This window comes from Lepidochelys kempii, chromosome 5 (assembly GCF_965140265.1).
Source record: "Lepidochelys kempii isolate rLepKem1 chromosome 5, rLepKem1.hap2, whole genome shotgun sequence".
Taxonomy (NCBI): Eukaryota; Metazoa; Chordata; order Testudines; family Cheloniidae; genus Lepidochelys; species Lepidochelys kempii.
The window spans coordinates 131647270-131670591 of record NC_133260.1 but is presented as its reverse complement, the minus strand read 5'-3'; the positions used below and the strand labels follow the sequence as shown (position 1 = coordinate 131670591).

The 23322-nt window shown below is 45.7% G+C and overlaps 1 protein-coding gene across 10 annotated transcripts in view; it reads left to right on the top strand.

The window, feature by feature from the left end:
- NRG1 (neuregulin 1) overlaps positions 1 to 23322 on the top strand; it is a 707377-nt gene that overhangs the window by 507003 nt on the left and 177052 nt on the right. For all 10 annotated transcript variants that reach the window (XM_073345927.1, XM_073345922.1, XM_073345924.1 and 7 more), the window contains 2 exons: positions 2971 to 3148; positions 14602 to 14726. In XM_073345927.1, coding sequence (XP_073202028.1) covers positions 2971 to 3148; positions 14602 to 14726 — 303 coding nt within the window. The remainder of the gene's footprint in view (positions 1 to 2970; positions 3149 to 14601; positions 14727 to 23322) is intronic.

Sequence of the window (23322 nt, the reverse complement as noted above, 5' to 3'; positions counted from 1 at the left end):
GAAATGAAAAAAGACACTCCTTTTTCCGTCATATCTGAGTGCAAATCGTACCGCTTTCTGTGGAGGGCCTGTAGACAATGAGTGACCATGAATTAGTTGCATCTACTTTTATGTTTCCTGGTAACTCCTGAGTTATGGGAAGAGTGGAGCTGTAAGCGTGCGGGACTCACCCCTGCGGCGCCTCCTGCTGGTGTCCTGGGAATTAGCTCTACTTCCAGCCTTGGAGCGCCCTCTGCAGGCCGGTGTCCCGCTTACGCCGGGCCCCCATGTCCCTCCCAGACCCGGTGCCCCTTGTATGCCAGGGTGCTGCCCCTTGGCAGTAACCCCTCACTTGCAGGGCAGTAACCCCTCACTTCCTCCCCGGGGAACCACCAGCCCCTACCCCTCCCTCGCTTCAGTCGTAGGCTCCTGCCAGTCACCAGCTAGCCCCGCGCCCTGCGGCAGACTGCAGGATGAGCCACTCATCCCAGGCAAGGTTGGGTTTGGACCTGCTGCCTCTGCCTAACCTTGGGCTGTTCCCTGCCACCCCAGTACCGGTTGGGCCTAATACTAGGCCGCAGCCTGGGGCTTTCCTGGCTGGAGCTCCCCAGCTCCTCAGGCCCCTCCCCAGCCCTGCTCCAGTCCAGGTACTCTGCTTAGGTCCCTGCAGCCAGGTCCCTCCCTCTCAGAGCTAGAGAGCGTCTCCTGAGCTTCATTCCAGCAGCCCCTTCATAGGGCCAGCCGAGCCTGTTTGGGGCATGGCCACAGCTGAGGCTGCCTCCCAATCAGCCCAGCCTAAGGCTCCCAGCCCCGGCCCTCTCCCAGGGCTGGCTTTTAACCCCTTTGGGCCGGGAGCAGGTGACCATCCCGCTACAGGAGCATATTCATTTAACACTGGTTTCCATTGACAGCTCTGATGGGAAAAAGTTCTGCAAGCCATTTTGTGCAGAAACTGTTGAATTAAAATAAGATCCAAAACATTAGCTCTTATTTCTTACTGAGCTTGACAGTTCAACCAATACAAAAACCTGGTACCCTATAGTTGATGTTGCTCCCCTGCTTAATATAACCGTTATACGGACTATATAACAGGGACATGTTTTATGAGTATTCAGATAACTGGTTAAGGAAGGTTATGTAAATATTTTTACCTTTTGCGGCTCACCTGCTCCATTATTGACAATATTGATGTGCAAATTTCACCTTCCCCATTTCACAGACAACCTGATCTCCGATCCACAAAACTCAATGGCACGTTTGTCAGCATGCATGTCACTAATGGAGCTGGTGAAAAATGCTGATGATTTTTGTGGGAGATTGTAAAATTATTATTATTTTTCAAAAATGTTCCCCAAAACAATTCAGTTCTTCCATAACCTGGGCTTTTTTGTTTGTTTTAAACCACTTTTTTTGGAGGATAGGGGGAAATTCAGTGTTCAGAAACTAAAAAGGCAGAAGAATTATTCCATTGACTTAATGCTGTCTACCCTGGGGGTTCGGTTGGTTTAATGGCATTGCTCAGGGGTGTGGATTTTTCACATCCCCGAGTGACGTAGCTGGGTCAACTTAACATTTTAGTGTAGACCTGACCTTGGACTCTGGAATTCAGGCCCACTCCCTCAATCCAATATGGCCCTAATCTGCTGATCCCCAAAGTATGCTTCAAAGCCTGCCTCTTTTCTATGGCCTTGGGAAAGAAGGGGCTAGTTTAGGTTGAGCTCAGTGTAATGTGGGTTGGAATTATCGTCTGGAGTGAGTGTCTTCTCCCCGCGGTGGTTTGGGAAGCTGCTATGCTTATATTTGTTCTTTAAGCTGTCTGTCATATCAGAGGTACCTGGAGCCTTTGGATAGGCAGTGTCTGATAGCCAAATAAATAACATGTTTTACACTACTTATTCTATTGCCTTCAGTATGGCCCATGGAGATGATGGGTATGCAATTAAAAAACCCGTGGCACTGAGCCTCAGAGCCCAGGACAGCTGACTCTGGCTCGCAGGGCTCTGGCTGCGGGACTATATCAAACTGCAGTGTAGATGTCTGGGTTTGGGCTGAAGCCTGGAGTTCGGGACCACGCGACAGGGGTGGGTCTCAGAGCCCGGGCTCCAGCCTGAGCTCAAATGTCCACATTGCAATTTTACAGCCCTGCAGCCCAACCCCCCACGAACCCAAGTCAGCTGACCAAGGCCAGTCACGGCCATGCCACTGGTCTTTTATTGCAGTGTAGACATACCCAAACCAGGGCTCTGACTCAGGTTTGGTGTGTGGATGGAAGGGAAGCTTGGGCTCCATCAGTTTGACTTGGGTCAGCAAGCACTCAGGACCCAAGTCCTAGGTCCCTGTTAGGGGAGTGGATCAGAGCCTAAATCTTGCATGACTCAGATTCAAGCCCTATCCTTTTGCAGTGTGGATGCAGCTCAAGCCACAAATTGGAGACAGAAGGTCTGCATAGAGCAGTATGGACATATTGGCATCTCTGTGAGACACGGGTCCAGTAACTGTAAACCCAGGTTTACAATGCAGTATGGATGCTCAAGCACAGGCTTGGAAACACCAAGCCCAGGTCCCACAGATCTGGGCTCAGTGTACAATGTAGACATACCCTACAGATCCCAGCATGAAGTCTTGCTTCAAGAGGCCTGGCCTGCCACATAGATCATTACTCAACTGCAGATCCCAGTATTCATTGGCTGCATCTCTGTATTGACTATAGGAGCATCATTTTAGTTCTGCATAGGTTGTGATGTCTTGTGTCTGGGAAGTCAAAGAAGTCTTGTTTCCTTCTAGGGTAAACACACCAATATAACCAATTCATATCTTCTCTTTTTCATATATTTTAAGTATAATTCATGCAAATGAGAGATTTTTTGGTTTAGAAATCGTTTAGTCAGGTTCTGTCTGTAAATGTTCTGGCTTGCCTAGGTCTACTTCAATTAGCATGGTTTTCTCTTTTGAAAGCAGCCTAATCACCAGTGCTTTCTTTTCTCTCTTTAGCTGTGCCTCCCAAATTGAAGGAGCTGAAAAACCAGGAGTCCGCTGTGGGTCAGAAGCTAGTGCTCAGGTGTGAAGCCAATTCCGAATACCCCGCTCTCAGATTCAAATGGCTAAAGAATGGAAAAGAAATAACCAAAAAAAACAAACCGGAAAATGTCAAGATCTCCAAAAAACAAAAGTAAGTACAGTGATACATCTTGCAAGCTGGGCTGGGGGGAGAAAGTGGAATTATTCCCCAAGCACTGGGAGTATTAATGATCTCAGCATTCACAACTGAGTGCTGTGAAATAAGGAAAGAGAATTAATGGAAATAGGTTATCTCTTTATTTTCACTAGGACTTATATATTGTTGTCAAGTAATAACAAAAATGGAATATCTCATAACGAATACTCTATTTTTTATTCCGATTGTTGTTTTTTATAGTAAAGTGCAGACATTTTTTTAAACTAGTAAATCTTGGGTGCAGGCCATTGATAAAATCTCATGTTTGTTGTTGAAGTGCCAGATTGTTTGAAACTATCAAAAGGAATAACGTTGAGTCTTGCATTGGAAGTTGCTAAGTGTCTCCCGTGACGTTCTGAGAGGCTTCAATTACCACTGGCTTTACCGGGGCACTCCAAACTAGAGCTGTGTGGCTAATAGATTTTTTCGGTTTCTTGTGAATTCTGAAAAATCAAAAGAAAAATGAATTTTGGATCGATCCAAAAATGAAAAGTTTTGGTATTTTTGTCCAATTGAAAAGTCAAAAAGAATTAGAATCATAGAATCATAGAATATCAGGGTTGGAAGGGACCTCAGGAGGTCATCTAGTCCAACCCCCTGCGCAAAAGCAGGACCAATCCCCAATTAAATCATCCCAGCCAGGGCTTTGTCAAGCCTGACCTTCAAAACTTCTAAGGAAGGAGATTCCACCACCTCCCTAGGCAATGCATTCCAGTGTTTCACCACCCTCCTAGTGAAAAAGTTTTTCCTAATATCCAACCTAAACCTCCCCCACTGCAACTTGAGACCATTACTCCTTGTCCTGTCCTCTTCTACCACTGAGAATAGTCTAGAACCATCCTCTCTGGAACCACCTCTCAGGTAGTTGAAAGCAGCTATCAAATCCCCCTTCATTCTTCTCTTCTGCAGACTAAACAATCCCAGCTCCCTCAGCCTCTCCTCATAAGTCATGTGTTCCAGACCCCTAATCATTTTTGTTGCCCTTCGCTGGACTCTTTCCAATTTATCCACATCCTTCTTGTAATGTGGGGCCCAAAACTGGACACAGTACTCCAGATGAGGCCTCACCAATGTCGAATAGAGGGGAACAATCACGTCCCTCGATCTGCTCGCTATGCCCCTACTTATACATCCCAAAATGCCATTGGCCTCCTTGGCAACAAGGGCACACTGCTGACTCATATCCAGCTTCTCGTCCACTGTCACCCCTAGGTCCTTTTCCGCAGAACTGCTGCCAAGCCATTCGGTCCCTAGTCTGTAGCTGTGCATTGGGTTCTTCCGTCCTAAGTGCAGGACCCTGCACTAATCCTTATTGAACCTCATCAGATTTCTTTTGGCCCAATCCTCCAATTTGTCTAGGTCCCTCTGTATCCTATCCCTGCCCTCCAGCGTATCTACCACTCCTCCCAGTTTAGTATCATCCGCAAATTTGCTGAGAGTGCAATCCACACCATCCTCCAGATCATTTATGAAGATATTGAACAAAACCGGCCCCAGGACCGACCCCTGGGGCACTCCACTTGACACCGGCTGCCAACTAGACATGGAGCCATTGGTCACTACCCGTTGAGCCCGACAATTGTTTTGGGTCGAACAAAACGTTTAGTTCAACCGAAAATGAAACACTTCATTTAGATATCAAGATTTTTTTAATATTCTATAAATTTTAAAAATAAAGTGTAAGGACATTTCTAAACAGAAAGTCATTTGGAATAAAAAAAATTGATCAGATCATTTCATTTAAAAAAGGTCAATATGGACTGTTTTGATTTTTTTCATATTTTTTTTAGTTCAACTGAAACAATTTGCCAGAATGGACAGAAATTTGCAAAATGTTTCAGTTGACCCAAATCTGCATTTTCACTGAAAAAAAAAGTTTTGGTCAAAAAAACGTTACGGCGCTCTAGTGAGAACCTCACAAGATTGGGCACTCCTCTGAGAGCTGTCAGAAATTCATGCTCCTGGTGGAGGAAAATGTCCTTACCAGGTGGCTGATGAAGCATGTGCGGGAAGAATCTGGAGCACTGTTTCTGTGTAAAAGGCAGTCAAAGAGAGAGAGAGAAGTTAAGTAATACCTTATTCTCTCATCTATGGAGGAGGGTTTGACATTCTATTCCCACAAGAATGTTTTGGTTTCAAAGAGCTGGTTTGCACCTTGTCCCTCTTACATAGAAGGGTGTATTAAAGGTACAGTAGAACCTCAGAGTTACGAACACCTCGGGAATGCAGGTTGTTCATAACTCTGCAATCTTTGTAACTCTGAACAAAATGTTATGGTTGTTCTTTCAAAAAGTTTGCAACTGAACTTTGACTTAATACAGCTTTGAAACTTTACTATGCAGAAGAAAAAAAGCTACTTTCCCTTTATTTTTTTAGTAGTTTACATTTAAAACAGTACTATACTGTGTTTGCTTTGGGGGGGAGTTCCAGTTCCAAATGAGGTGTGTGGTTGACTGGTCAGTTTTGTAATTCTGGTGTTCATAACTCTGAGGTCCTACTGTGTGCATTTAAGACACTTGGGGCCCAATCCTGCACTCCTTGCTCAGGCTAAAGTGCTATTAACTTTACAGGATCAGATCTGAAGACACACTTTTCTGTAGAACAAACCACAACTGGTTTTGGTGTTTTGCTCTAAGGTGGGGGATTTTGTTGCATTTTCCTCTGAGGGGGTGAACACTTGTTGTGTGTCAAATCCTCCACCCAAATAGCAGCACTTAATCTTTTTGTGTTACACCAAGCATATCTGTTCTCGCTATCAAATGAATGAGACTGAAAAGATACATTCTCTCCTCTCTTACCCGGCATTGTCCTTGCAGTGCACTGCAGTATAGTCAGTGACAGAGGAAGCAGGAAGGGAGTCAGCTAGAGTAGCCACCCCTTGAGTCTGTCTGACTGTGACATAAAGAATTTTTGAAGTTTCTTGGCATGATAAAGAAAGGGCCCTTGCCCTCCGTACTTTGCACCTGTGAAGTCCTGGTAAGTGGAACTGTTCCAGGTGATAAATAGCCCAGTGAATCTAGACCTATTTGCAGAGTCAAGTGTTTCTTGCAGTGTAGTAATTTCAGTCTGTATTGTGGAGACACCTGACCCTTGGCTGCCTATATGTGACAAATGCCATTTTTTCTTCTGTTTTGGCCAATTTTGTTCACCCTACATTATTTGATGTGCTTGAGGAGCTTTGTTGTATGACCATTGGAGAACATTGGACTAATGACTCTCTTAACTCACCAAATTTTGCCGGGAAATGTTGAGACCATTAGTGGAGGAGAGTATCAATGCTACCTTTTAGAAAGGGTGTAGAAGCAAAATCTCATAAAGAAGCAATTGTTAGGCCTTGGCCCAAGAAACTGTATCTGGATTCTGAGGAACTTGATCTCTGACCCTGTCTCAGAGGATTTATTGGGAAGGACTAATGAGGCAACTCTGGTAATACTTGGAATTCTCTGATTTCCCTGGCACGCCCCCCCCAGTCTGCTTTTAGGCTAGGATACGGTACAGAGACTTACCTAGTTGGTCTGTTTGGCTACTGACCTTCTGGAAGTGGAAGCAAATCAAGTGCCTTTGCTGATTCTTTCAGATCTATCAGCTGCCTTCAGTACCACTGCCCGCATGATATTTGGGAATATGCCTGTGGAAACTGGCAGAGACAGCTGAAATTGCTCGAGTGGCTCTGTGCTTTTACCGAAAAGGTGATGAAGTTGTGACAAACTGCACAGGTGTTGTCTGTGAGGGTATATCTACCCTGCAATTAAAAACCCACGTGGCTGACCCATGCCAGCTGGCTATGGCTAAGGGGATGTTTACTTGCCCTGTAGCCATTCCAACTCCAACTGGAATCCAGGTTCTAGGACCCTGTGAGGTGGGAGGGTCCCAGACCTCAGGCTGCAGCCCAAGCCAGAACGTCTACACAGCAATTAAACAGCCCCTTAGCCTGAGCCCTGCAAGCCCAAATCAGCTAGTACAGGCCAGCCCCAGGTGTCTAATTGCAATGTAGACATAGTCTGAGAGTCCTCACAGGTTAGCACTGACAGCTCCTCTGCCCTGACATCACTCCCATACTCTGTACCACAGGAGTCCGTTTGTCTGCCTTCCTGGTCCATATGTAGGTGAGGTGCTGTGAGTGAAGAGTGTCTAGCTGAGATTCGGAGATAGTCGCCTGTGGTGTGTCCCCAGCTGAAGGAATTTGTCATTCAGTATTGTAACTTGGGGAGAGAGTGGGCTTTTGTTATTGCTTTGGCTGCTACCACTCCAGGCCTGCGAAGAGATATGTATTGTTTTGGTGGAAGATCATGAACATAGCCCTTGGCTCAGTTGAAATTCATGTTTAGATTATACTGTACACATACATAGGACAGGAACATATTATAAAGCTAAATAAATAAGTGGAAAAATAATACAGTGCAGGTGAATGCAGTAAAGATCAGAATTATATTATGTGCAAATTGGATTAATGAAGGAACACAAGCAATTTCCCATACCAAGCTAAATGAATTTAAATGGTTAATATTTCTCTATTTTTAGTGTTTTTATGATACAAGATAATTGAGCAGGCAAATATTTCTTATTCTTGGGCTGCTATATTGTTATATGGACAATCAGTTTTAATATGGAATTTTTATAATAATGATCTATAAAAGGTGTAGAGAGTCATCTGAGCTGGCTAGAATTAATATTTATTTTACAGACAAATGGCTACTTAAAGAGTGAGTTATATTGTGCTGCAGAAGACACACACTAGCATCATCAGGATTCAAGGCAGCCTAATGTTATTGGCTTCACCAATCCAGACAGTTCAGAAGAACAGTTTATACATATTAATAAAATTCCATTAAGGTTGAAAGTAGTGTCCAACCATCAACAGTGACTTTTGTTAATTTCAGATTTTACACACCAACTCTTTGCTCATTGTGTGGCTGCATAATAGAAAGTGCAAAGTCATTTCAAGAAAGAAACTTTTTTTTTAATTCCAACAAATTAGATGTAAAATTTTAGACAAAATGTAAAAATATCTGATAGGCAAAATAAGTGGCCAACTACTGAAACAGAAATGGAGTAGCTTTGCAGCTTCCTTTAAAATGACAGGGACGGTATGACCAACAGACACCAGAACCAACAGACTTTGGTGTGGAGGAGATGAAATTGCTGACTGTTATTTACTGGTGCAATATCCTGATGCATATTGTTAGCTAATGACATCTGCAGATGTGTCACAGATGCAGTATTTCCTTGGCCTATTAGCTTGCTTGAATGGGTTTATGATCTAATGCTGTTCACCTTGGGATAATCATAGGTAAATCCCATATTGACATTTTGAACCCATTTTTTCATCTACAATGGACTTCAGGAATACCCCTGATATGAGTGGTCTCTGTCCAAGCCTGCTTGAAAGCCAGTGGGCTGGCTGATACAAAAGACTAAACATTTCCTTTGTATCAGTCGACATACCAGGTAATGCCATTCAGAGAAGTCTGGCACCAGTCCATGTCTTCTCACCCGTTAGTAAAATATTCACTCAGTTGCCCACTTCTAATGGCAACATTTCAGTTCTTCATCTTCTTTCTGTGCATTTCAAATCTTTCTGGCACCTGTGTCTAAATAATTTGCGCTTGCTGTTTCACCTGGCTGTTGATATTAGAAATGAAACCACTCATGAAATGCTGCATGCAAATGCACCAGCAGTTTGGGCTGCCATATCAGCTTCATTTGAATATTTGCTTACAGATAGCTATTCTGGATGACAGACAGAGAAAGTGTCATAGATTGGGACGTAGGCAGTTATACCTAGTGGCTAGAACGGTGGTGGTCAGGTTTAGTGGACAGAGCCAGAGTCAAGCCAAGGGTCAGAGCCTGAGTAGCTGGGACAGTACATTGAAGCACAGATCTGGAACAAGGCAGGAGGACAGGGACAGGACAGGAAGGCAGCTTCGAGACCCTCAGTCTATGATACTGAGCACTCCTATTGTCTGGGCTTTGATGCATTCTTGGTGGGGTTTTCTTCCTTCCATGCATGCATATAAGCCCAGGATTTTTTGGCTGCTTCCTCATTTAAAGTGATTAATGAGTTTGGGTGTGCATGCAGTTATTTGAATTGTAGCATTAGCTAACAATAAGTGCCTATAATACCACTGATGCTATGAATATTCAATTTCTTTCTCAGATTTGGAACCACTGCTATGGATTTTGCACCTAGGAAAAATAACAAAATGCCAGGCTTGTTAGACTTCCACAACTAATTTGACTAATTTGACTCCTAACTTCCTTTTTCTATTCTAAAATTAAAAGTTTAGACCTCACTGTTTTTTCTAAGTTAACGTAATGACCTGTGCAGAGTAGAGGGTTTGTTCCTCTGCTACAAGTGCCACATAGATGGTTCTCATGGATCTTGATACGTGAGATAGAGAGAGGAAAGTAGACCACTCAACGTGAACTGAAATGTGGTAGGAGTCCAAAATATGAGAGACTGTTGAAACTGTGCTTTTAATTATTGTGGACACGATACACCTGAATGTTGGTCTTGCACAAGACTGTAAACTAAATATGCAGTACCTTGAATCATAGAATATCACGGTTGGAAGAGACCTCAGGAGGTCATCTAGTCCAACCCCCTGCTCAAAGCAGGACCAATCCCCAATTTTTGCCCCAGATCCCACATGGCCCCCCTCAAGGATTGAACTCACAACCCTGGGTTTAGCAGGCCACTGCTCAAACCACTGAGCTATCGCTCCCCATTGCATTCTCTGGTTATCAGAATTTTATCCCCATTTCATGGGATAAGAGGGAAGGTCCTCTCATGGATCAGCAACTGCTTTAAAAGACAGGAAATAAAAGGTAGGAATAAATGGTCAGCTTTCAGAATGGAGAGAGATAAATAGTGATGTCCCCCGGAGATCTGTACTGGGACCAGTCCTATTCAACACATTCATAAATGATCTGGAAAAAGAGGTAAGCAGAGAGGTGTCAAAATTTGCAGACAATACAAAATTACTCAAGACAATTAAGTCCAAAGCTGACTGTGGGGACTCACAAAACTGAGTAACTGGGCAACAAATGGCCGATGAAACTCTATGTTGATGAATGCAAAGTCATGCACATCGGAAAACATAAGCCAACTTATACTTACAAAATTATGGGGTATGAATTAGCTGTTACCACAGAAGAAAGAGATCTTGGAGTCGTGGATAGTTCTCTGAAAACATCCACTCAATATGCAGCAGCAGCCAAAAAAGCAAATATTTGGAAAGGGATAGATAATAAGACAGAAAATGTAATACCACAATGTAAATCCATGGTATGCCCCACCTTGAATACTGAATGCAGTTCTGATTGCCCCATCTCAAAAAAGATCTATTAGAATTGGAAAAGGTACAGAGAAGGGCAACAAAAATGATTAAGAATCATAGAATCATAGAATCATAGAATATCAGGGTTGGAAGGGACCTCAGGAGGTCATCTAGTCCAACCCCCTGCTCAAAGCAGGACCAATCCCTAATTAAATCATCCCAGCCAGGGCTTTGTCAAGCCTGACCTTCAAAACTTCTAAGGAAGGAGATTCTACCACCTCCCTAGGTAACGCATTCCAGTGTTTCACCACCCTCCTAGTGAAAAAGTTTTTCCTAATATCCAACCTAAACCTCCCCCACTGCAACTTGAGACCATTACTCCTTGTCCTGTCCTCTTCTATCACTGAGAATAGTCTAGAACCATCCTCTCTGGAACCACCTCTCAGGTAGTTGAAAGCAGCTATCAAATCCCCCCTCATTCTTCTCTTCTGCAGACTAAACAATCCCAGTTCCCTCAGCCTCTCCTCAGAAGTCATGTGTTCTAGACCCCTAATCATTTTTGTTGCCCTTCGCTGGACTCTCTCCAATTTATCCACATCCTTCTTGTAGTGTGGGGCCCAAAACTGGACACAGTACTCCAGATGAGGCCTCACCAATGTCGAATAGAGGGGGACGATCACATCCCTCGATCTGCTCGCCATGCCCCTACTTATACATCCCAAAATGCCATTGGCCTTCTTGGCAACAAGGGCACACTGCTGACTCATATCCAGCTTCTCGTCCACTGTCACCCCTAGGTCCTTTTCCGCAGAGCTGCTGCCTAGCCATTCGGTCTCTAATCTGTAGCTGTGCATTGGGTTCTTCCGTCCTAAGTGCAGGACCCTGCACTTATCCTTATTGAACCTCATCAGATTTCTTTTGGCCCAATCCTCCAATTTGTCTAGATCCCTCTGTATCCTAGTTTGGAACAGCTTCCATATGAGAAGAGATTAGAGTTTGGAACAGCTTCCATATGAGAAGAGATTAAAAAGACTGGGACTTTTCAGCTTGGAAAAGAGACGACTAAGGAGGGGATATGATAGAAGTCTGTACAATCATGAATGGTGTGGAGGAAGTGAATTAATAAGGAAGTGTTCTTTACTCCCTCACATGACATAAAACCAGGGGTAACCCAATGAAATTAATATGCAACAGGTTTAAAACAACCAACATAATGCACAGTCAAGCAGGGCCAGATTTAGGGGCAGGTGACACAGGCAACCAGGTGGGCATTGGGCTTGGGGTGCTGTTTTTGTTGTTAGCGACAAAAGGTCAAATAGGATGTTTGAAGTAACGTTTCAAGTATTCCGTATGTGGATTCATTTTTCACTAACCACCTTAGAATGTTCTGGATCTTTATAGGATCTCATAAGGTATTCAAACATTTAACAAATGGAGGGGGAGCGCCAAAGATGTTCCTCACTTGCTGAGCCATTTGGTCGAGACTGGCCCTGCAGTCAACTTGTGGAACTCGTTGCCAGGGGATGTTGTGAAGGCCAAAACTATAACCGGGTTCAAAAAACTAACTAGATAAGTTCATGGAGGATAGGTCTGTTAGCTGTTAGCCAAGATGGTCAGGGATGCAATCCTATGCTCTGGGTGTCTCTAGCCCCTGACTGCCAGAAGCTGGGAGTGGACAACAGGGGATGGACCACTCGATTGCCTATTCTGTTCATTCCCTCTGAAGCACCTGGCATTGGCCACTGTTGGAAAATAGGACACTGGGCTAGATGGACCATTGGTCTGACCCAGTATGGCCGTTCTTATGTTCTTACATATTCTTATCCCACATCATCCACAAGCAGCTAGCATCATGCCACCTGAACTCCAGCCAGGAAGGTGGATCAATGAATACTATTCCATGGATTGGCTCCACAACGTTAGCGGGCCCCCTCGCAGCCTATCAGTGGGGTGATGTTGCATCCTGAGTTAGCCGGCCTAGGCTCTGCCAGCCTCTGGTTTGCTCTACTGGCCTACTCCTTCTTCCAGTGGTGCTGGAACATTTTTAGTAGTGGGGATGCTGAAAGCCAGCCCCCTTAACCCTGTCCACCTCTCCCTGCCCCTGAGGCTGGGAGCAGGGCTGTGTCTCCAGAAGTGGGGGGACTTGGACAGGGGTAAGGGGGCTGAGGCCACAGCTGGGGGTGGGCATGGGGCCAGGAATGGAGCCCCGGGTTGGGGGTGGTGGTCGGGACCCCACGTGCAGGGCCAAGAGCAGAGCCTCGGCTGTGGGACCATGCGCAGGGCCCTGGGTGTGGAGCCTGGCGCGGGGCCTTGGGCATGGGGCCAGCGGCTGGGGAGCATGGCCGGCGGCCGGGACTCCAGGAGCAGAGCCCCGGGTGTGGGGTCGGAAGTGGGGTAGGCCCCAGGAGAGGGGGTAGGGCTGGTGGCCGGGACCCGAGCCCCAGGTGAGGTGAGGGGTTGTGGAGTGGAGGGCCGGGAACAGGGCATAGGTGTGGGAAGCACCCCCAGATTTAATGCATGGAGCCAGCGACTGGGGAGTGGGGCACAAGGCTGGTGGCCGCCTATAAAACCTGGGGTGCAACAGCACCCTACTTCCCGCGTCTATGCCGCCTTCTCCCTCTGATAATGGCCTGCGGGTCTGCAGCCTCCTGTCTCCCCAATGGCTTGAGTCTACAGCTCCCCTCCCCCAGCATCTGTTCTGATTCATCTCTTCCACAGTTGTGCCTTCGTGTGAAAACGGGAAACCTTAAGCTACTTTGCAACAACTGCTCCATACTGTTGCAGGACCAATAGGCACAAGGAAGAGCTGAGAAGGGGCACTGGCTGGCTCTGGGGATTGGTACTAGGGTAGATAGAGCCTTTTACCTCTAGGTTGCCACCTCCAATTTGAATCCAGCCCAGCCCATCCGTTCCTGATCATCATTTCAGTTCGATGAGTGCTTGGCACCCTGTGTGCAGAGAGTTAAGAGTCTCAGGCTGTGGCCACACACCAAGCATTGCAGTGGCTATGTTGCTGTAGTATACACACTTGCCACAGCGAAAGAAGGGTTTTTTCCATCTCTCTAGTAATCAAACCCTTGATTCTTCCGTCCACCTACCAGTGTCTACAGCAGGGCTTAGGTTGGCTTAAAGACTTCTCTCAAGGGTGTGAATTTTTCACACCCCTGAGCAATGTCGCCCTGTTGACCTACAGTTGAGGTGTCAAACAGGCCTTAGTTCTGCTAGGAGTTCACAAGTGTCCACAATATAACAACCACCCCTTCATGTAGCCTCAAATTCCTACCATATTGGCACTCTCAGCAGTGAGATCAAAGAGTGAATTACCCTCTCCTCCTTAGAGATGGTCTGCCCCGGGCAGGGCTAAACCAGATTGGCCTGGCAGCGTGAGGAAGCCTATGGCTAAACCACTTGTGCTGTACCTGTTCTGTGGCCATACAGAGAGCTGAGAATGACAGGTCCAGGTAATGGAATTACTGAGGTTACTTGTGGTGAGGGCCCTGCTGAGAGACACTAGAATGTGCTCCTACCAAATAAATGGGCAGGCAGGAGTTCTGCATTTTAAAATCTAATCTTAAAACCTTGGAGACTGATTAAATTACATCTCCTTGCCAGGAACAAAATGTAGCCTCATGCAGAGTAACTGCTGTCCACATTTTTTTGTTTGCGCTGGACAGTGATTTCCTAGTGGGGTTTCAAAGGTTGCTTAAAGAGCTTCTTGCTATCTCATGATTATTTATTCAGATGCTAGAAACTATAGTACTTGCACAGAACTCTGCTACTGGCAGCATGAACCCCAATGACAGGAGAATCTATCTATATTTTGTACAGGCACCCATCTCCATGGTGTCGGAGTACCTCCTGGTCCAGTTTCTTGAAGGGAGAAGGCTGGTTTTTGTAGATTTCCCTTAATAACAAAGAGAACTCTCAAGCAGAAAAGTATAAACAAACAAATGTATTTATTTGAGCTCTTTCATGTGCCTATTCTGCAGAGTTCTCCAAACTCTGGTTGGGGTAAACTGGTGTAGTCAGAGGATGGAAGATGAATTTCTTCATTGGATAAATGCATTAGCTGCTTGTCATGATTATTACTCCGATAAAAGATGTAACGTGTTTCTCCTGATTCCACAGGAAGTACTCGGAACTTCACATTTCGAAAGCATCGCTGGCGGACGCTGGGGAATACACATGCAAAGTGAGCAACAAACTAGGGAATGACAGCACCAAAGCCAGCATCACCATCACGGACACCAATGGTAAGACATGGCTATTTGTTTAACTGCAGTTTAAAAGTTCTTGCATTAAAAGAGCCATCCGGCCAAAAGGGTCTGTAGGTGAATGAGAACCTTGCAAGCATTGCAAGAGGTGCGTCCCCACTAGACCACACTGGAAGCAAAATAGAGATGAAAACACGTGAGTCTATTGTGGTGTAAATAAAATAAATTTAAAAACATTAGGCCTGATGTAGGTATAGCCTATTTAGATTAAATTGGTCCTCCTTATGCAAACAAGCGGAGTCAGCATTACAATAGCACCCTGAAGATTCCACAGAGATTGACACCCCATTGTGCTAGGCGCTGTACAAACACATAGTGAGACTCAGCCCCGGCACCAAAGGCCTTATAATCTGAACAGACAAGACCGACAAAAGGTGTAAGAAAGAGGATAATACTGTTTCCATTATACAAAAGAGTAACTGAGGCACATAGAGATTAAGTCTGTGGCAGCGCAGGCAATTGAACCCAGCTCTCCTGAGTCCCAGTCCAGTGCCTTTCCTCAAAACCAGCCCACATCTCTAGGTAATATTCGTATGGCTACGGAATGTGACCACCTCTCTTTTCACATATGTCGATAGTTGTCCTGAAAGCTGGCACGTGAGAGAAATGTTTTAATGCAAGCTACGTGATCAACATATGAAGTCATTCACAGACATAAGCCTGTCTCATATACTGTCATTTAGACTTGTGATTTGAGAAATGGAGGGTCTGAGCAAGCAAAGCTCTCAAGCTTATTCAAAGTCATTTGAAGCTACAAAATTATATTTTTCAAGGCTTCTTTCTGTTTCACTGATAGGAATTGTGACATATGCTTCTAGCAAAATTTAGTTTGTATCACTGTATATAAACCTTTCTGGTTATGACCAGTTGGCAGGTATATGCTTAAACTCTGTTTCTTGGACTTGTTGTTGAGTAATTAAAACGTATTAACAGTTGAAATTCAAGTAGGAGGCCTGTGGGGGTGGGAGGGATCATACACCTGATTAGATCAATACAGCAACTAAAAGACAACTTTTGTCTCTTAATGTGATGGAACTTGAAGACATCATTACAATGCAATGCACGTTTGTTGCACACTGCCCTGAACTAGGAGGTAGGTACCATGCTAATTGGAAAATGAAACTATAATCTTTATTTGTCATCAGTGTAAGTCTTTGGGCTTTTTTGTTAATGTATGGTTGTGCAATGACTCTTAGTGTGGGTGTATAGAATAGAATAGAATATCTCAAATACTCCTGAACTTAAGGAAAGTTTGGTCCTGATCTAAACTTTGCAGCTGTCCCTTGTCTCTCTAAAGAGGCTGAACCCTAGATCTAAACTAAATCTGATAAGCCGATATCAAACACCAGTCCATACTGTGTAGTAATACTTGATTTGATAAATAAATTCAGCATACATATGTGATGGCCTCACTGACACTGCCCATCTCAGCTGGTTCTACTAGCAAACCAAACCTCTGAGCAGCTGCTATTGTTGGCGGAATTGTCCATCCAAAATTCAGGGCAGCATGGGTGACATCTGGTGACTACAAAAGCACTGGTTCCCCACTGTCTCAGAGAGCTGTATCCATTCACCAGATTCTGATACCCACTGTACCAGTGACCTTCTCACCCCTTGTTCCTCTGCTGCCAGTGACCTCTTCCCCTTTCGACCTTAATGATAGATTTGGGATCCAACCTCTGTCATGAGGCCTGAAGTGTAGACATTATGTGGCTCCTATTCACATGTGTGGTCTGTAACTTGCCATAATAATAAAAACTCATTCAGCTCTTCTGTATCAGCTTCCACTTCCATCTCACAGTCACTGAAGGAGCCTGGAAATGGCCAGGTGCTGTGGCTGGCTGAGGTCTGGAGCAGTCCAAGTGCTGTTGCGGAATGTTAGCACATGTAGAGTTGAATGGAAGCCAAGCGCAGTGGTGCAGTAGAGAGGTGGGATCCCAAGTTCATTCCTGGTTGTGGGGGTTACCACCTGATGGCAGGATGGCGAGCCAGGTATAAGCGACAAAGTCTTGGTATGTATCAGTGGCTGAGAACCATTGCTTTTAACATCCATTTAATTAAAGAAAGTGATCGCTGCTGGAATTTGTGTGTTTATACAGTCGCAGTGTCGTAACCCCATATTCTCTTCATTACATTCTAAATGCAATAATAAAGAATAGTCGTATGTATGTAGTAGTATTAATTATTTGAGTTCTGGTAGCACCTAGAGGCTCCAGTCCTGTTGTGCTAGTTGCTGTACAAACATAAATTAGGCGGAGGTGGGAGCAGCCCCTATAGTTAATGTTCTGCACTTTCCGTTATAAGATCCTGTTTTCAGTGCTGTCTAACATGATCAGACTTCACTTGTTTGGGCTGAAATCTGTCACGTGTCTGATCTGGGCTGAATTTATGTATTTATTTGTTTAAATTTCAGCTAAAATGGTTCAGCTGTTTCTGGGAATGAGATTATATTAAAAGATTGTGACATTCCCCAGGGTACAATCTGGACTGTTGAACAGCTGTGATCCCTCAGTTCTGGAGTGCCTTTTACACTGCTTTGCTGTGAGAGCAACCACTCCTGGTCTGCTCACACCCATCCTCCAGCATGTAAATTACTCCCAGCTATACTGTATGAGTGGTATGGGCAGCCACTCTTGAATTATACTGCAGGACAACAGCAGCAAATTTCCAGTCCCAGACTGTCCCCCAGAAATGTGCGTCTTGCACTGCCAAGCCCTCTCCTGGACAACACAAGCTCACATAAAGGCCGTCATTTTATTAATAGAAAATGATATGCACAAATCCTGTTATCTCAAATGGAGTTTCCCAAACACTTCAGTCCAAGCACACACTGGCTTAGATAAAACAATAAAACCAGTTTATTAACTATGGAAGGATAGATTTTAAGTGATTATAAGTAATGAGGCATAAAAATCAGAGTTGGTTACAAGAAAATAAAAGTGAAACACTCCTGCAGGGGTTGGCAACCTTTCAGAAGTGGTGTGCCAAGTCTTCATTTAGTCACTTTAATTTAAGGTTTCGCGTGACCGTAATACATTTTAATGTTTTTTAGAAGGTCTCTCTCTATAAGTCTATATATTATATAACTAAACTATTGTTGTATGTAAAGTAAACAAGATTTTCAAAATGTTTAAGAAGCTTCATTTAAAATTAAATTAAAATGCTGATCTTACGCCACCGGCCCGCTCAGCCCGCTGCCAGCCTGGGGCTCTGTTCACCTAGGCCGGCAGCAGGCTGAGCGGGGCCTGCGGTTGGGACCCCGGCTGGCAAGGGGCCAGCAGCCAGAACCCCAGACTGGCAGTGGCTCAGCCCGCTGCTGGTCTGGGGTTCCATCCACTGGCTCCTGCCACCCAGGGTCCCGGCTGCCGGCCCCTCTCAGCCCACTGCTGGTCTGGGATCCTGGCCCTGCCCACATAGAGTGGGTACCTACCTTCTCCCTGGTTCTAGCCCATTCTCTTCCTCCCTCTCTGCACTGAGCTGAGGGTGGGGGTGCACTGAGCACAGGGCTGGGGGCGAAGGAGCAGGCTGGGGGTTGGGGTGTAGGGTCTGGCCAGGAGCTAGAATGAGGGAGGGGGCCCAGGGTTGGGGCAGGAGGTTTGGGTGTGGAGTGCTTACCTGGGCAGCTCCCATTTGGTGCAAGGGGTGCAGGTGGGAATGTGGGGGGGGGGGTGCAGGAGCTCCCATTTGGTGCTCAGGGTGGGGGTGGGAATGTGGGGGGTTCTGGAGTCAGGGCTGGGGTCGTGGGGGGGTGCTGGGGTCAGAGCAGAGGGCTGGGAGTGTGGGGGGTGCAGGGGTCAGGGCAGGGGGCTGGAGGGTGTGTGGGGGGGTGTAGGGGTCAGGGCAGAGGGCTGGGAGTGTGGCCTAGGGTTGTGGGGGTGCTCCCAGCCCCCTGCCCAGAGCAGCTCACAGCAGGGGACTGGAGGGGATCTGCCCTGATTCCAGCCCCCTTCCCCAAGACCCCATCCCCACCTCTTCTCCGCCTCCTCCCCAGAGCAGCGAGCGTGCTGCGGCTCCACTTCTCCCCCGCCCTCGCAAGGGCCATCAGCTGATGGGCAGCAGGGAGGGAGAGGAGGAGGGGCAGGAACCCAGCATGCCGGGGGAAGAGGCGGGGGAGGAGGAGCTCTCCTGCCCTGCAGCAGCAGCCAGCAGGACCAAGCTTCTTCATCCTGCCCCTGCTGGGGGGGGAGGTGGAGAAGAGCAGGCCGGGGCGGGCAGGATTTTGAATGGCTCGCTGCTGCCTGCCGGGGTCCCGGCCCGGGTTCGGCAGCGGGCTGAGCGGGGAGGGTGGCTGGGACCCAGCAGGCAGTAGCATGCCATTAAAAATCGGCTTGCTTGCCATCTTTGGCACATGTGCCATAGGTTGCCGACCCCTGGTCTAATGTAAAAGATAAAACTCCAAGCAGGATTCTTTATAGGAACCCCAGAACTTCCATCCTTTCTCAGCAGCTGGGAATTGCTCTTGGACAGTAAGTCCTCCTACCTATTGTAGTGACACCTGGTTAGGTGAAGCCTTTTGGTTGTGGAACGTGTTCTGAGGCCCTTTCTGGGAATACATGTGCTCATTATGCAGGGACTGCACTAACTGGTGAGTGTTTAGGAGTAGCTTTTATCTGGAAAACTTCCCATATCTGTCAGACATGGGTCCCCACTGCTGGTATGCATGCTTTTCAGTCCATTTATTTCCTTATTTAAAGGCTTAAAATATCCCTCTCCAAAGCACCAAGGCATGCATACAAATCCATCTGAAAACACATTCAGAAATCCTAATGGTTGACGCAACTGCCGTGTACTTTTGTCATCTCTAAGATAATTAATTACTGTAATGCACTCCTAACTGAGCTTCCCTTGAAATTAATCTGGAGGTTGAAGTGTATGGCTGTTTGCTTCCTTCATGAGACAGGAGTGAATGAATCAAAGCCCACCTTCCATGATCTGCTGAAGCATCTCACCATGAGTCCATGCCCAGTAGATAAGGCTGGGTGGGTCATGTCTGCTCTTCGTTCCCAGGTTCACTCAGCAACAAGATGGTGTATGTCTTGTTCACTTGTGGAACTCGATTCCCAAGGAGATCCATCAGAAGTCTCTCATTGGCTGCTATTTGAGTGTTTCAGAAGCCCTTTTTGTTCTAGGCAGCTACTTTTAATTGATCTTGGGTCTACTCATCGTGTTTTAACAACTGTTTTTTGTTTTCCCTATTCTCCTTCCAAGTCCGAAGTAGTCCCCTTGTGTTGGGAATGCGAGCCTGAAAACTGTCAGGTTTGCCCTAATGCTGCGGGTTTTTTTTCTTCCTACCAGGCTATGCGCTGTATTTGGCTGGACAGATCTTCTCGTAGAATTTGTTGGGAGATGAAAGGAACTTGAATTTCTCACGTAGAGTGCCTTATTAATAGATTTTTTTTTAATTTAAAAAATACAACTAAAATCAAATTATAAGAATATTCTAAAAATTACAATTTCTAGTTTCTAGCAGTCTTAATGGTATGCGGTAGTTCTTCTGTCCTCTTTTCATTTATAATGAGCGTAACTTGCCCATGGGGTACAAACTGCCTTCTTATTTGGCCTCCTTCCTTTTCACATTTGTTCCCTAAGAAGGACTGTAACTGAGGTCAGAAAAGATGCACAAAACTCTTTTGGAGATCTGTAAATAGAGAGCACTGGGATTTGGGTGCATTGTGCTAATTGCTTTTCACATACTAATTTGTCACTTTTCCTATGCAAAGGGGTTCTTGCAGCACACTTTTTACTTACTTTTATTATTTTTAAGGATCATTTTAACTGTACTAAATGAGCATTGATACAGTAATATAAACTAAGGCCAGAGTTTTCAAATGTGTCTTCCAAAAGTATGTAAACACTGAAGGAAGTAACTGTATTTTCAAAAGTACTGAACACCCTGCATTGATTTCAACTTTACGCATCCCGGTTTGGAAATGGTGATGTACAGCCACCATTTCGTTAATGCGTGGGCTTCTTTACAGTGTAACACAATAGTGTTGGTACTATAACACCATTCAGCATGTCAAATGGAGACAGTAAAGAATTCAGGATTTCTCATGCCACCATAGGCTGGTCCATGGAATCCACTATCCTTCCTCTGGAGGTAGCCAATGTCTGATGCTTAAGAGGAAGGCAAATAAAATCATAAATGAAACCCAGCTTTACAAACATTAAATCCTATAATGCACCTGGCCAACTGTGCAATGCATTTCATGAAAGAAAAATCCCTTTGTGGCCCTATATTGATCAGTCTGAGGTTTGATTAGAGCAAGAGACCAGACTACCCCTCTCTTGTGTGTTTGACGAGGCCAGGCTAGAAATTGTGGGCCAGATTCTCAGCTGGTGTAAATCAGCATCGCTCCATTGCAGCCAGTGGAATCCAGCTGAGGATCTGGACCAAGTTGCATTTGTTTTAATGGTGCAATTTGAGTAGGAAGAACAATGTCACCACTTCAGCACCCCTCAAGAATGGATGAGGAGGGAAGGAGCTATGAACATAGCTGTGCCGGGGGAAAAGATGTGTGTGGGCAACTTCCATTCCTTTGGACAGCTTTCAGTGATTAAAAGATTAAATGACAGCAGCAACCATTGAGATCAGATCAGGCAGAAATATCCCTAGGAGTTTGGATTAGGGGCAGAGCTCTTGCAAGCACCAGGAAGCATGACCTCAAAGGAGCCATGAGAAAAAACAGGGGTATCTGAGTAGCAGCCGTGTTAGTCTGTGTCCACAAAAAGAAAAGGAGGACTTGTGGCAGCTTAGAGACTAACAAATTTATTTGAGCATAAGCTTTTGTGAGCTACATCGCATCCGATGAAGTGAGCTGTAGCTCACGAAAGCTTATGCTCAAATAAATTTGTTAGTCTCTAAGGTGCTACAAGTCCTCCTTTTCTTTTTACAGGGGTATCTGTTCCGTTCGGAACTTTCTACAGGAATATGAGTCACATAAAAATGACCAATCTATCAATTCCAAGGAGCTAGAGGGGAAACCCGTAGGGATAACTAGCTCAGCTTTTCAATGATAAATAAATAACATGAAGATATGAATGGACAGATCGTCCTTTTGGTATGTCAGCAACATAACCCTAATTAATCATTTGAAATAAAATGTTTAATAACAATCTTGCTTGGTACTCTAGAGGAGCTACATGAAAGCCATCACTTGGAAAGTGAATGAAACATGCTAAAAGCAATTCCTCCATGTCTGATTATATTTTCATACATACACTATATCACTAAACATAAATGGGTATCTCACCAAACTCCTCCATAGACCGCATACTCTCCATAAAACACTGCAGAAAGGGAGCGCAGAGATGTGCCAGTGGCTTCTATATGAGACGAGGGCACCAGGAGTTATCCCTGGAGAAAGGCACTCTCTGTTCTTAACATGATTAGGATCCCTTCCTGGAGCTTTGGATCATCGCAATCTCTCTGCCAGGCTCTGGAGGAGGAAACTCCCTCTACTCCAGCAGGACCCTTTGCCTGTGAGGGAGACGGGGTCTGCCTTTTATTCCAGGGATCCTCCTCTTTCTTGAAGTCCCTGAGGGGAACACTGCTTAGGAGTGGATTTCTCTGCTCCTCGCTTTGCCTTCCTGTCTGTTTCCCCATTTATCTGTGAAGCCCCTCCTCCTCCAGGCATGGCTAGCTGACTGTGCCAGTGGGGCCTGGGTTCATAGAGCAGAGCATTGCTGACCTGGTTTGTGCGGTCATCTGTTTAATGTCAGCTGGATCAGGTATAATCCATTAGTGGTGTCAAATCTGTGCCTCCAGCTCTTATGAAGGCATGGACACAATGGGTGTCGGCCCACCTTTGGGAATGATTTGAAAGGGTGGCATGTCAGGTCAGACTCCAGCAAGTGGACCATTCAGCTGAGTTCACATAGCACTCGTTGTCCGAGCGGTTAGCCCTTCTTTCTCAGCAGTCCCGGCACAGCTTTCATGGATGAGAACAATGGATCAGAGTGAGGACACAGCAGGCAGTTTGTGCTGATGAGCGCTTCCTGGTCTTTGCCTTCTCTTCAGTCACCTGCCGGGGAAAGAGCGCAGACTGGGTCTGGCTGGGGGGACCGGGACTGTGGGAGTGAGGTGCCTCAGAGAACTCCTTCCATGTTACCTCAAAAAAACCCAACGTTTCACTTGCCTCTCCCTCTGCAGTTTTTGCCTAGGGAAGTGGAGGAGCAACAGGCAAATGTTTCCATTTTCAGAGAAGAATTTGTGTCTTTTGTTTAAGCCCTGACAGTGCCGCGCCTCTCACAGACCTTAGATGTGCCCCAAGAGGAAGGGGATATGTGCATAGGTGCTGGAACTGGGGCTGCTTCCCCACCCCCTGGCTCGGATTGGTTTCCATCATATACAGGGTTTACAGTTTGTTTCAATAGCTCTCAGCACTCCCACTACAGAAATTGTTGCAGAACCCCTGAATATGTGTGGGGGTGGGAGGGGGAGGATTGCAACGGACAGGGCTATTCACATTGTTGCTGTTGATGGAGACCAAGACGTGAAGATGAAGAGAGGGTCAGAAGCCACTCTCCAGATCACCAGCTCCTCACAATGCTGAAGACACCACTACTGAAAACC